The sequence below is a fragment of the Miniopterus schreibersii genome (genome assembly GCF_964146895.1).
Source record: "Miniopterus schreibersii genome assembly, chromosome: 9".
NCBI classification, from domain to species: Eukaryota; Metazoa; Chordata; class Mammalia; order Chiroptera; family Miniopteridae; genus Miniopterus; species Miniopterus schreibersii.
In genome coordinates this window covers 48,070,298-48,085,081 of record NC_138118.1, presented here as the reverse complement: position 1 = coordinate 48,085,081, position 14,784 = coordinate 48,070,298, and the positions used below count along the sequence as shown (strand labels likewise).

The following is a 14,784-nucleotide window of genomic DNA, read 5'->3' as shown; positions in this document are numbered from 1 at the left end:
ACCAGCAAATTAGGAGGCAACTGAAACAATGGATTTAGAAACTTCAGAAATGTTGCAATATATAGTTTGCAAATATATTAACTACTGTTTGAGTAAAGGTGTTTGTGTCCCATATATGCACACACACCTAATTCTAAGTGGTCATAGTGGTATAAATAGATTGATGAACTGAAATTTTGAGATTAAAAAAGATTCGAAGAGAACATGATTTTTGTGACTACTACAGATTTTCTATTTCTTCTATCATTAATTCTTTGTCTTGGCTCAACTACCCAAATACATTTGAAAATTAAGGGTTTTAGTAATACCTACTTATATTTTATAGGCATTTTGACTTATACTTCATTATTTCAAGTATAAGAATAAAAAGAACCTCAGGTAAATCTTTGTAATTTAACACAATCATCTTTAAACATTTATCTTTAAATCAATCTTGGGCCCAGCTGGATGGCTCAGTTGGTTGGAGTGTTGTCCCACACACCCGAAAGGTTGTGGGTTAAATTCTGGGTCAGAGCACATACCTAGGTTGTAGGTTTGATCCCTGGTCAGGGTGCATATGGGAAACAACTGATCAATGTTCCTCTCTCTGTCTCTCTTATTTCCTCTCTCTAAAATCAATAAACATATCCTCAGATGAAGATTAAAAAATATTAATCCTGGATAAATTTATACTAGCTTTCTTACCTATAGCCAACTTCTCTTTCATTGGATTATAATAGCAAATAGACTCAAAATTATTTCTATAATAATAATAACATAATACTTATAATAATAAAAGAAAATACTTAAGTTATTTAAAATCTTGATTTCTAGTCATAAACATCTGCACATTTTCACAGGACAGAGAAATTACTTTGATTTTATGAAGGAAGTAAAACATTAATATTTGTATAGTTTTTTTTTCTTTTGTTATATCACCATGCTTATCTAAATCCATAGTAACTTTAAATAACAAAAATATTTTCAAAGCTTGAAGACATACTAAATGAAATAAACCAGTCACAAAAGGGCAAATATTGTATGATTCCACTTACACGAGATACCTAGAGTAGTCAAATTCATAGAGACAGAAAAGTAGTGTGGAGCTTGCCAGAGGCAGGAGGAAAGGGAAAATGTGAAGTAGAAAAAATTCCTGTTGGCCATTCAATGAGACATATTATGACATTTCAGAATTAGCTCAAGTATTACGTACTTTCTGCCTTCATTCTAAATAAAAAATAAATTAAAGAATGCATGTAAAACACTGAGCACAGACCTGGTAGACTATTATCATCTCAGTAAATGTTATATTTTAATATTACCCCAGTCAATGTTTCAGAAGGTCAAAAGAGCAGTGTGAAATCATGCATCTTTTAAATAAGTCGATGAGTATATTTATAACAGAATCATATTACAATGTAAAATATTTTTCAACATTCTTTATTAAGAAACTCTATTATTCTAGGAGGAATTGTTGATAAGGATCTTCGTCACTACCTCAACTTACGATTTCAGAAGGGTTCTGTGGACCATGAACTTCAGCAAATTATTCGTGACAACCTCTACCTCCGCACGGTGCCATGTGAGTACAGCAGGCGATATTATTTTCTATTTTAACAGATAAATGTTCGGCAATATGTCCATTGTTTCAAAGAAAAGTTAAATTCCACTGATTTTTATGATGGGCATTTGGAACAGAAAAATTATTTGAGATATGGAAGTTTTAAATGCAAAGGCTTATAACTGCAGTTGTGTGGTTCATGATGAAGTTGTAACCAGAAAAGACTTGTGATTTTCAAGCTATAACCTTAATTTACTTCTCCAGTTTGTACTGAGAAATATGAATTCTAGTCCAGGGTGTTGGTGATTCAGAATGAGTCCTGATTGGGGTAGAACTCCACACCGGGAATTGGGAGAATGCAAGTTGAATTTGTAAGCTGAAATAGCTATTTTGTGAATAGAGCCTACACAGTAACTCCCAGATTCATCTTTGGTTTGCAGCAGAGGAATCTCACAACTGAAAAGGAAATTATGAATTGGAAAGTGAGGCTGAATATCCTGTAACTCTTAGAAAGTGATGATGATGAGTGTTGGGCACAAATTTCTTATATGAAACCTATAGAAACCCACAAACAATCCCTGATTATGAACAGGTGCTACTTCAAAAGAGAATTGGTAAAGTGATAAAATTCATAAATCAACTTCTTAGTACCTGCTTCAGCTCATTTAAGAATTTTGTATAACTTTGTGGCAACTCAAGGATTTTTCAAGGCAGGTCCTAGATCTTAGATAGATATCAAAATCTATTTCCTTAAGGTAGAGCCCATGGCCTCCAGATACTTCTCAGTCTCTCCAGAAACTTTGATCTGTGGGGGCTGTATGTATTCCTTTTGTTTTAGTTCTGCTCTAAATGTTAACAAACTCAAAGCTATGGGTTTTGAAAGGTTGATATTTAAAAAAGAAAAACTTTACTGGGATAAATGAAACAAATATGTAAATATAAATAGATAGATATGCATATATATTTTTTTATTTCTGGGATAGAACTAATAGACTATGTAAAATGTATAGATTATAGATGATTAGACTGAAATGCTGATAACAAACAGAAATGAAATGAATAATTCAGCACCCAACCCTTTTCACCTATACACATCTTAGGAAGATAGACTCTTGCCATTGTTAGCACTGACTGTTCAAAAAAACAGATGTGCCAGGACACCACTATCAAATATTCCTAAATGAGAATGCTTGCTGATTGACATTTTGTCAATCCAAATGCTACTTCTGTTAGTGTGTGTTAGTTAAGTAAATAGACTGTTGGACTCTTGCTTTAAAACTGGAAGTTGAGGAAAGTGCATCCTTAAATTTGTAAGTTTGACATTAGAGTGATGATGGGCAGGGGAAGATGGATTAAAGTAAGTGACTGAACTATTTATAAGGTAACGGGTGGACTCATTTTCAAAGCTGTGATGTTGTCAGCGCAGTCATGTAAATTTATCTTTTGTGGTATGAAAGAAAGGAGATATGAAATGCCAAATAAAGAATCTGGGCACTTTATTATGTTTAAAAGCTGAGGAAAATAGATAAGAGGCTGACATTCAGGAATACTTGTAGTCCTTGCTAAAGTGAGGACATAAATAAGTCTTAATTAAATATGAAGATAATAGAAGTAAATTTTGCATTAGTTAATTAACTTCTTAAATAAGTCATCTCTCTTTAGAACACCAAAGAAATACTATGAAGGAAAAATAAATATAAGGCTAGAATAACTAGGCTTATATGAGTAAACATAAAGAGTTTCCTGATGTGATTTCAGTACAAGGTCATAAATTCAATTAGAAATCATGAATAGCTCCTATAAAGAAGATGATTAGAAACTCAATGAATCTGAATATTATACGCATACAATTATTTTTTTTTAATTTGTAGTCACCACTCCTAATGGACAATTCCAATAATGCCATTCTCTAACAATGCTCTTAACTTGACATTAAAGTAAAAATATCATCTAAGGTAGAGATGATTCTGATTTCTGTCTATAATTAGTTTTATACTGATGAATTGGACCTAAGCAATCTACTGCCTTTACTCAGTATATCTTTTAATGAAATGTTCAGGCACTTCCAGAAACTGTGCAGCAAAAATGTGTCAGTAGTGTGAAAAATCCTGCCATAATTTAAAAACTTAAAAGTGTATTCAACACATCCCTTGGGCTTGGGTAGTCTTACATAGTCTCTTTTGTCAAAAAAAAAAAAAAAAAGTCTCATTGGTTTTCATGTACCCAGCACCATAAAAGAACAATGCTTTACTGAGGAGCATATCACTGCTCTTATGCAGACATAGCTTAATATATATACCTCTGTTTAATCTATTAATGGCACCAGGAATAAGTCCTGGATAACTCAATGGAAACAAAACTGTAGTCAACTTGTAACTAGGTGAGAGTGGTTTAAATTTGTTAAAAGGAAGACCCAACTGAGTAATTCTGCTCACTACCACTACCAGCTACAACTAGAAAGAAGAGCAAAGTCTTAGGGCTTTATTTCCTTAGTCTCTAAGGAGTAAGAAAGAATTCTGGGATTAGGGCTCCAGAGACTCCCTCCCCTCATACACAACACATACACTCAGCCCAATTTAGTTGTGGACAACTTGGCTCCTCTACCCCCTTCTGAAGGAAGCCTGGGCCTGACTGCTGGCTGATTTCTGATCTAAACATAGGAGGGAAGTGGACAGTCCAGGTTTCTACTGCACCTTAACTATAGATAATACAAAATTCCATTCATCTTTCCTGGCTCATAAAGAAGGATTGACTATATTTAGCAATTTCATCTGTTTCCCTAGAACATTATCTCAAGCTTAATTCTTCAAAATTATTTTTTTTAAAGCTGTGTTTCTAGGCACAGAAGGCAGGACTTGATCACAGAGATAGGATTGTTGGGTATAGGCTGAGCATGAGTGCACACACACACATGGGCACACATACATGCACAGAGGCTCTCATTATATCACTTTATCATTCTTTCAAATTCAGTCATGGAGAAAAGATTCTTAGGAACTTAACCTTTGAATTTTGATAATTCCTGTAAAAGATTAGCCAGTTGCATGATTTATATTCATCAAAGACCTAAATTTGTATACATAAGCATGTGCCCTTTAGTTGTTAACTATAATTGACAGGAGTATAAAAGATCCTGGTGTTGGTGGTATTAAAAGGATAGAGGTATTAAGAGGATCCTGGTGTTCTAAAGTGAAAGTTAACTTTTTAAAAATGAATACTGTAAATGAAACTTTTTACTATTAGATTTCAGGCTATATAGAATTTTTATGTGATGGAACTTGAGGGGAAATGAGTAAATAAAGAAGAGACAAAACTGTTGTAATCTGGAAAGTGATAAAAACTAACTAAGAAAAACATATATGGATAAAAGACTCAAAAAAGTGTAGAATATCCATCAAATGTGATTTCAATTACCTTGAAAGTACACAAAAGACAATTTCAGAAGCACTAAGTTAGCAGCATCTATTTAGAGTTCACATGGGGTTGTTTTATCATAGCATGTGAGGTGTACAAAGTTAAGGCAGTATGTGCATGTTGTCCTTTGTGTAATATATATTCAAAAGTATATGAGGGAAATTAGTGGAATTAATAGAGAAGACTATTGTATTAATTTTCAAATGAATAATAGTAAAAATGAACTTTATTTTGGTTTTAATATTTTACTGAGCATAATGATTGCATATAGTTAACTCTTGAATCTGATCAACATTAATTAAATTGAATATGCTTCTTAAATATGAGAAAAATAATTACTTCCATTTATTTATGAAGTTCTGATTCTTTCTATCCTTAATATTTATTAAAGATACAAATTAATTTTTGAGGCAGGAATGAGCACAGATATATATTTTAGATACTTTTTTCCATTATACCAGATGACATGAAGAAGGACTTCAATGACCAATTTTTAAAGTTTCAAAATGAAATGGAAGGCAGTTAAAATTAAACTTCCCTCCCAAGATCATCCTTTGTTATTTGGTGAGATGGTTTTATCGGGAAATATTTTAAATTTATTTGAAGACTAAATACCAGTGTTTACCAAGTAAAAGACAAAAATCAATAAAACCAAGGCCTAAAACTGTTCTATAAAGGGTGAATAAAATGAAAAACATACATTTAGGATATGAAAGAAATCACTTTTATGAAAGAGCCAATTGAGATGTAACTCACAATGATGTTTCTACATATTTAATAGTTTTAAGTTAGTGTTAGTCTGTGTTTAAAAAATTCTCAAAAATTAAATTGTAAGTTTTCCAATATATTTTAAAAATTTCTCTGTTATGCTAAATTATTCTTCATGAATAAGCAAATAGAAGCAGGAAAGTTATAGGAACTGTCTCCTTTTTAGATGAGCAGTTATTAGTGCACAAAAAGGTACTGAGATGCAAAGGGTCAACATTCCTTTTCCCTAATTATATACTCCCATATTGGACTATGGTCAGAGAGGACTACTGAAAATCTGTTGACCACTTATCTATTAAAAAGTATTAAATTAAAATTAAGGTAGAACTTTTTAGTATACTACATAAGGGGAAATAATTTTAACTTTTAAGCAGAAAATCAATGCATTTAATCCTTATAAAATATGTAATATTCAATAAAGCAATATGTTTTTGTGGACATGAATGAATCTTTCCAATTACTAGTAATTTTCATCACAAATGTACATTTCTAAGCATGTGGTAAGTAGGGAGTGTGACATAAACCTGTGAGTTATACTACCAAAAAATTATCTTTCTTCAATGAATCAAATTTTCTAAGTTGAAGATGACCAAGAATATGATTAAATACTCAGAATATTGCCCAGCCCGTGTGGCCCAGTGGTTGAGCATCCATGGACCTACAAACCAGGAGGTCATGGTTTGATTCCCAATCAGGGCACATGCCCAGGTTGTGAGCTACAGCCCCAGTAGGGGGCATGCAGGAGGCAGCCTATCAATGACTCTCATCATTGATGTTTTTATCTCTCCTTCTCCTTTTCTCTTTCTGAAATCAATAAAAACATATTTTTAAAAATACTCAGAGTATGCTTAAGCAATATAAGCCTATGTGCTGGGATGGTAGGTTGAACTATAGCAAATATGCAGGCATAGGACTCGATATATCAAATCCATCTGAGTTTTAAATCAATATATTACAACTGGATATCTACATCAGTGTTAACCTTAACCTTACTGTTTTGCTTCAAGTAAAAATCATTAATTTAGATTCTCTTTTTAAAAGTTGCTTTTAGAGTGTTTCACAATTATTTCAAAAACAAGTTGACATACTTTTGTTCTTTGATAATGGATTTCAGTTTTTGAAATAGCCTGATTATATGTGGTGCTAAGTGTTAACAAAAAGGGGTAATAGAGAATAAATATGTTATTAGCACTGTGGACCAAACAAGAAGGAAATCTGTAAACAAATGAAACTAAATTTCTTCAGAGATGTGTAAACTGCTCTGGAAGGCTAGACCAGAAGAAAAATTTCAAAAGCTTTTGAGCAGTAGCAAATGCTTTCAAGGATTCTAATCACTTACACATTTATATGCCTGCCTAGTATATTAATAAAAAATGTGTTGTTAGTTTATAGAAAGGTGTATTAGGTTTACCCTCCCTCTCTTATCACTGAGAGTATTAAGATCTAGTTTCATGTAATATGTGTGAAAGTACAATAGACTGTCTTTTTTCATTGAGCAAAATGAATGCATCTTTCTTGGTCAGTAACATTCATTGGTTTGGTTGACAGAGTATTCTACAGAAGAAAAATAACTTCAAAATGTTGCTTAAAATGGAAAGGAAGGTACATTAGAAGGGATTGTATTGATTTACCCATTCGACACCACAGGGCACTGGTATTAGAATAAAGGAACATCTCTGGCACAAAAGAAAAGCAAAAGCCACCAACAGTGAACAACCTTACTGTTCTTTCAAACCACATAAAAATCCCTTTGTCCTGACTTGATCAGCTTTTATTTGTGGCTGTGATCCAATCTTTCCTCTTGGTTTTTCCTTTTGGGTTTATTTTTCTCTCTTTTCTATTCATATAGAAAAGCTTTCCATAGGAAAACTGTGTCTGTGGACCACAGATGGAGTAGGCAGATGGTATGTACACTCTTGGGCTTCAGTAGTTTTAGAGACTGGCCCAGGGAAGAATCTGAGATAAGTGCCTGAAGCCATTTTCTTCCTCCTCCAGTGAAGCCAGTCATCACTTTCAATGAAAAAGGCCTTTGGAAAGGTGCTATAGTTAGTTAGTGGCAGAACCTAGTCCAAAACCAATGGCCCTCAGTTCTCAGATGAGTACCCTTTCCATAGCACCATGTTGTCAAATAGGTAAATATAGCTCACTTTCCAGGTGTTGCAGAATCTACTCCCTGCAGACTTCAAAATTGTAGTTTAGTGGGATATAAGAAGGTCAACACATCTCATAGTACATCACTGTACTTTTTGAATAGAAAGAATTAGGAATCTGTAGGGTTCAGACCTACCTAAGTTTCCAAACTCTTTTGAGAAGTACGTAGGCTGTTGGATTATTATGTAGCTGAAGGAAACCTGTAAGCAATGGACACTTTAAGGAATTCTAGGGCTGCAGATTTGTAATAGAGCACTCATTTTCTGATTCAAATGCATTTTGCCTAAAGAACAATAAAAAAGGAATACTAATTGTGGTTACCAATATTTTATTTAGTGCACTAGTCAGAGTTAATTACACATGGCAAGTCGGCATTGCTGGAGCATGATGAGTAGCAATAACCTTTGGGTTTACCTATTTGACAACATGATGCTATGGAAAGAGTACTCATCTAAGAACTGAGGGCCACTGGTTTTGGACTAGGTTCTGCCACTAACTAACTAGAGGACCTTACCAAAGGCCTTCACTTTGGGGCTGAGGGGAGGGAGGAAAAGGAATAAAATGAACTCTCGCAGATTTTCCTGCTCTAAAGTGATGTAGTTTTCTGATTTTGCTGGCTTGTTTTCTTTGTTTTATTGTTATTCAAATCAGTTCATCAAAATGGCTTAAATTATTCTGAGTATGGAATGTCCTTGATATTGAACAGGTGTAAACAACTATGGAAACTGAAGATATATCAAATACAGCAGACACTTCAGGGAAAAATAAAGAGCTGGGTTTAAATTAAGTGCAGTTCTGGGTATAACCAGCCAAGCATGTGCTTTCATATTTTTTTATGAATGTCAGGTTAAGGATGCCATCATAACTCTGATGTTCCTTGAAATCTGCCTTCACTATTCATGAAATTCTGAAATATGGTCCACTCTTAGTAAGTGGATGGGAAAATAAACATTATGAGAAATTCAAAGCTTTTAAAATTGCTCTCTCCTTTGGAATCTGTAATGAGTTGAGATGTGACATAAAGATTTCTGAAGCATGAATTGTATTGTTATGAAAATGTGATTGTAATCTTTGTGATATGATGTTTAACATGAAATATACTGTCTTCTAATGTTGAACTCTAATAAGTATCATTCATGCAGTTGAATTGCCCTGGGTGGATGCCCAAATAGATCTAACAGGAGGTTAAATCAGTGCTCAATCAGGATAGTCAGGAGGTAGTTTAGGGGAGTCAGTAGGGCTACTCATTCAGGATAATTAAAAGGTAAGACTAATGTAAGATTGACTGTCAATTCACTTTAAAAATACACATAGATCCTATTTCTTAGGCAAGTCAGAAATTTATAATTGGATCAATTCCCAGATAGTTTCCCAGTTTCTATTCCAAGATCTGTTACCTTTCCTACTTACAGATTAGCTTGCAGAAACGTTGCTTTTTATGAACATGAAATCAGTAAATATCTGCACAAGCTCTGATCGAGTAGAACTGAGAGCTCAACTGAGAACTCTACTTGAACTTACTGCTCAACACATCCTCTTAAGTGCATAAATGATAATTCCTTAACTTGTCCTCCAAAGAAAAGACTGAATTGGGGAGCTAATGCCAAGATATATATATCTCCTCTCACATTTTTTGGCAGGAATTCTAATTCCTTTTCTCCTTTTTTAAATTGCTTGACACTGATGAAAAACTGTAAAGATCAGTAATGGATGTGAGTATTTGTAGGAAATTTGAGACTTCATGTGCTGAATTCAATCATGTGCTGAATCTAATTCATCTTAGCATTGCCAGTGGGGGAAGAGTTATGAGTCCCTAGCCAGGGCTGGTTCTAGGTACAGGACTCCATGAACATCAACCAGAAAAAATATTTAAATTATAGCAAATGTCATTTACTAAATACTTCTTAAGTGCAAGAAATGTTTCTCATACATTATCTCATTGAATCCTCATAGCATCCCTAAAAGGTAAATTTCATTCCCACCTTTGAAGGCATATGGAGGAACTGAGGCTCTGAGGTTAAATAATGAACTGGACACCATGCAGTAAGTCAGTGCAGTAACAAAGATTCTGTCCCAGGTGGATCTCGTTTCCAGTCCACATTTTACATGAGTGGAACTCTCTAGTGGAAGCTCTGGGAAGTCAAGAACACCATAAAGGTGCTTCCAGAGAGGTTAAGAGATGCTCGTAGGGTAGAAAAACAGGGAAAGCAAAGAACTCTGCAGGCTGATAGACTATGTAGTGAGCATGAATGAAGTTCTTCAGGCTGACAGGCTCTCTGATGAGCATGAATGGAGTTCCATCAATAGAATATACTTTTTTTTTTTTTTTTGCCAAGCCAATATGGACAGAATTTTCCACAATTAAAAAAAAAAAGTGTGGATAATTATCAGGAAAGTTTTCAAGGAAAGGTCTATTGATTGGCTAGCTTTGAGTCAGTTATTTTCTTCTTTACATGATTTCCTTGCTTGGTAAATTGATTACCAATTTAGGGATGCAGCATCTGGCCTTGGTATGTCCTGTACCTCTCACTAAGTGGCCCCAGGCCTGACACTAGTGGCAGCCAGCCTTGGTTCATAGTTTGGCCTCTCCTGGGCACCTCCAAGCTCAGCACAAGTAGCAGCCACCTGCAGATTGCTTTGTAGCTAATGCCAGGTGGCCTCGGGCAAGACACAGGTGACAGAACCACCTCCACAAACAACACACTCAAGGGACAGACTTGTGGGCACCAGAGCCCCACTGAAGTAAGTCCTGCTTCATGGATTGAGAAACACAACTGATCCTCCAGCGAGGTCACAGTCAGTCCTTGCAGTCATTCAGTCTAAGGGTAAATCCTGTCCATTGAGGTGCCAACAACAATCAAGGCTCAACTACAACAGGAGGATGTACACAGCCCACATGGGGGAGGAGGGAGGGTGAACTAGGGTGCTCAACTTGGGTGATCAGGGAAGCTTTGAGACTGGACCTTACAGGACACCTTCTACATTGGACCATGCTACCACGTGTGGGAGTTGTAGCAGCTCTAGCTAATACATAGAAACAAACACAGGGAGACTGCCCAAATGAGGAGACAAAGAAACATGTCCCAAGTGAAAGAACAGAACAAAACTCCAGAGAAAGAACTACACAAAATGGAGACAAGCAGTCTACCAGATGCAGAGTTCAAAACACTGATGCTCAGTGAACTTAGGAGAAGAGTAAAGGAACTTAGTGGAAACATCAACAAAGATATAGGAAACATAAAAACGGAACTAGGAAACATACAAAAGAACTAGTCAAAAATAAAGAATACACTAACTGAAATGAATACTACATTACAGAGAGTCAATGGTGGAGTACATGAAGCAGAGGATCAAAGCAGAGATTTGAAAGATAAGGAAACAGAAAATATCCAATAAGAACAGCAAAAAGAAAAAAGAATCCAAAAAAATGAAGATGGTCAAATGAACCTCTGGGACTACTTCAGACATACCAATATTCCCATCATGGGGATACCAGAAGGAAAAGAAAGAAAGCAAGAAATGGAATGAATACCTATCTGAAAAAATAATTACAGAAAACTTTCCTAACCTTATGAAGGAACTAGACATACAAGTCTATGAAGCACAAAGAATCCTAAAGATGAACCCAAAGAGGTCCACACCAAGACACATCGTAATTAAAATGAGAAAATCTTAAACCTGTATTACAAGAAAAGTTAAAAGGTCTTCTATAATATGGAAGGGGATGGGAGAATGGGTGAAAAAGGTGAAAGGATTAAGAAGTGCAAATTTGTAGTTACAGAGTAGTCACAATTATGTAAAATAGAGCTTAGGGAATATAGTCAATAATATTTTAATAATTACATATGATGTTAGATGGATACTAGATTTATGAGGGTGATAACCCAGTAAGTTATATAATGTGCAATCACTAGGTTGTACACCTGAAATTAATATGTTACTGTATGTCAACTGTAATGGAAAAATAAAAAATTATTTACAATAAAAAAAAAAATCTTATACTCTAGGGATTTATCCTTACTACAAGTTCAAATCTAGTAAACAAATATCATTTTTCTCATTTTTTTCTAATGAGTAAACAGGATATATACAGGTAACAAAGGTAAAATAACTACCTTATGTAAAAGTTAAGACTTTGGATATGATTAATTATTAGAAAAGTGAGTTAGTTCATCTAACACTAATCAATCAATGGTTAGACTTGACAAACATATAGACCAAGAAAGACTGAACTTAATTGAGCAATATAAACCTAGTTTTGCTGACTCTGTTCGCATCTGCTATTATATATATTCACACTTCAGATTTCTGAGTTGAGAGAATAAGAAAAGAAAGAAGAAGTAATAAGGAAAGAAAAAGAAAACCCAATGTCATGGCAATCCCTAAAGGACTAAAGATTTTCTTGGGTGACCTTGTGGTGGTAAACTTAGTCACATTTACTAGCTAGAGGCACATATTTTTGACCCTAGAATAAATCAGCATCTTCCAGAATCTCTGAACAATGAATCCATGACTTCTTCAGTGGAAATCTGGTAATAAATAAAGCCTAAAGTAGTTAAGGTCTATTGTGATAGTCCATCCCTGCTTGTGTTTCCAGGAAGCCTAGAGTTATATCAAGCACTTGGCCTATTGGTCCACAAATGATCTCTTCATTATTAAGAAGGGGGGGAATGAGGCTCAGCAAGTTAAGTAAGTAGCCCAAGGTCATTAACTTATAATTGACAGGGCCAGAGATGAACTTTAGACAGCTTTTTCTCTCGATAATAATATATATTGATAATAATACATATGTGTTTAAATACACATATATGTATATAGGTCTTAATACACATATACAAACATATATTTATTTATACCTGTATAAAACATGGCATATGAGCATATGTGTATATACAGTATATATCTATATGTGTATGCATATGACAGAAAGTCCTGTCAGTGAGATAATAGAGCATACACAACACCTGTACAGGTGGGTATTCTATGCATGTTACAGATTGAAAATTGAATCTCAATTCAAGGTCACATAAACTTCAAATATATTTATCTATTTTATTTTATTTATCTTATACCTATTTATCTTTCTGTCTATTACTGTCTATTGTCCCTATTACAGAATAGATATTTAAAGGCCAATTTTTTTTCTTCAAAATAGTAAGCACTATAAAAGTCATATTACTATAAGCTGTAGCAGCCAGGCAGGAAAAACTTCAGCAAAAAAGGCAATACTTTAAAATCAGCTTCAGAAACCAAATGAGGTTGAATAGATGGCAGGGCCAGAAGGACATTATAGTTGAGAAGACATTTTGACTAAATCCTCGGTGCTGGTTATGAGCATGAAAAGAATAGAGGTGGACTTTTCATGTTTCAAGGTATTGGGTGGGAAGTCAAGAGAAGTAAAGAAGGTGAAAATTTACAGTGTTATGAAGCTGATTAGAAGAGTTTGAACTTTATTCTTTTTACTGTAATAGCATATTAAAGCCCATCCTTGGCTAATAATGGCTGTATAATATAACACAGTAAGCTACTTAGATTTAAATTCCAGCTATGCCATTTTCTAACTAGGTGGCCTTAATAAACTAGCTAGTTTCTCCATGATTCAGTATCCCATTTATAAAATGGAGATAAAATAGTGTTTACCTCATAGAAATATCATGAAAATTAAATGAATTAAGATGGTGCCTTGCATAAATTAAATGTTCAGTAAATTTGACTGTTACTGCAAAAATCCTTATAAGGGGTGGTTAAAGAGCAGACTTGTATTTTAGGAAGGTGAATCTAATAGTAGTTGTCAGTACTTGTGAATGCAGTGAGTTGTCAAGTACTTGGAAAGGGGAAAAAACATTACTCTTTTCCTATTTATACTTGATAGCTACACTTAATGGGAGAAATATGATTGCTAGAGTCACTGTTAAGATTCAGAATAACTCCTAGGCAAACAAAAAACTACACGGTACCAGATTGACCATACTAAGATCTTCAGAGCATGGTTTCTCAATCCTGGAACTAGTGATATTTGGGGTGGATAATTCTTCATTGTGGGGACTGAAGTGTGTATTGTAGGATGTTTAACAACATCCCTAGCTCCTACCTACAAGATGTTAGTTGCACTTCTAATTATCAAAACCAAAAATGTCTCCAAACATTGCCAAATACCCTTGAAGGGCAAAAATCTTCCCAGTTGAGAACCATTACTGTACTGAAAGAATGTATCAGTACATGTCAGAGACATAGCAGAGGAGGGTCAAGTAGTTAAGGGTTGGTAGTGCTCCTGTATATTTGAGGCAGAAGGAAAGAATTTGAGGTATAGACAAAACTTCTCCTAGAATGAGATATGCATGGAATCTAGGACACAGGTGGAGAAGCTCTTGCTCTTGAGATTACATGGAAGGGTGAAAGTATGCATTCAGAACCAATTACATGTTAACATTTTTATTTGAAATTTTGGATACTGAGATCAATCTCAAATTCACAGCCTGTAACATTTTTGAAAGATATGCTTCTAGGATTTTCTTTTCTTCCTAGTCCCATTGCACTATCATGTCTTCCATCAACCCTGCAAAATAAAATGTTTCATGAACTTAATTGAGCAGCAGCCAAGTAAATCAGAACACTTCCCTTGAGAATCTTGCCTTTTTCCTACTAGTGTATGAGACATCACAGATAATTACAATCCAAAATATTTCTGTAATAAAAATATGACAAGTGGTTAAGCCTTGACTAGCATAATGAAATTCATCTAACAGCCAATTCTTTGGGGTAAAGGTAGTTTTTATTTACAGGAGAGTTGAAAGGAGCAACAAACTGCTACTATTAAACAATGTAATTAGTGGTGATACAATTAATCTGGGCATTTAATCAATGAAATAAAATTTCCTGGGCTCTTTTTTCCATGGAGAACAGTTTCCATT

The 14,784-nt window shown here is 34.5% G+C and overlaps 1 protein-coding gene across 3 annotated transcripts in view; it reads left to right on the top strand.

The window, feature by feature from the left end:
- The window catches only part of MAGI2 (membrane associated guanylate kinase, WW and PDZ domain containing 2), a 1,283,361-nt gene that overhangs the window by 354,991 nt on the left and 913,586 nt on the right, over positions 1-14,784 (top strand). For all 3 annotated transcript variants that reach the window (XM_081147187.1, XM_081147188.1, XM_081147189.1), the window contains exon 2: positions 1,445-1,561. In XM_081147187.1, the coding sequence (XP_081003313.1) occupies positions 1,445-1,561 (117 nt within the window). The remainder of the gene's footprint in view (positions 1-1,444; positions 1,562-14,784) is intronic.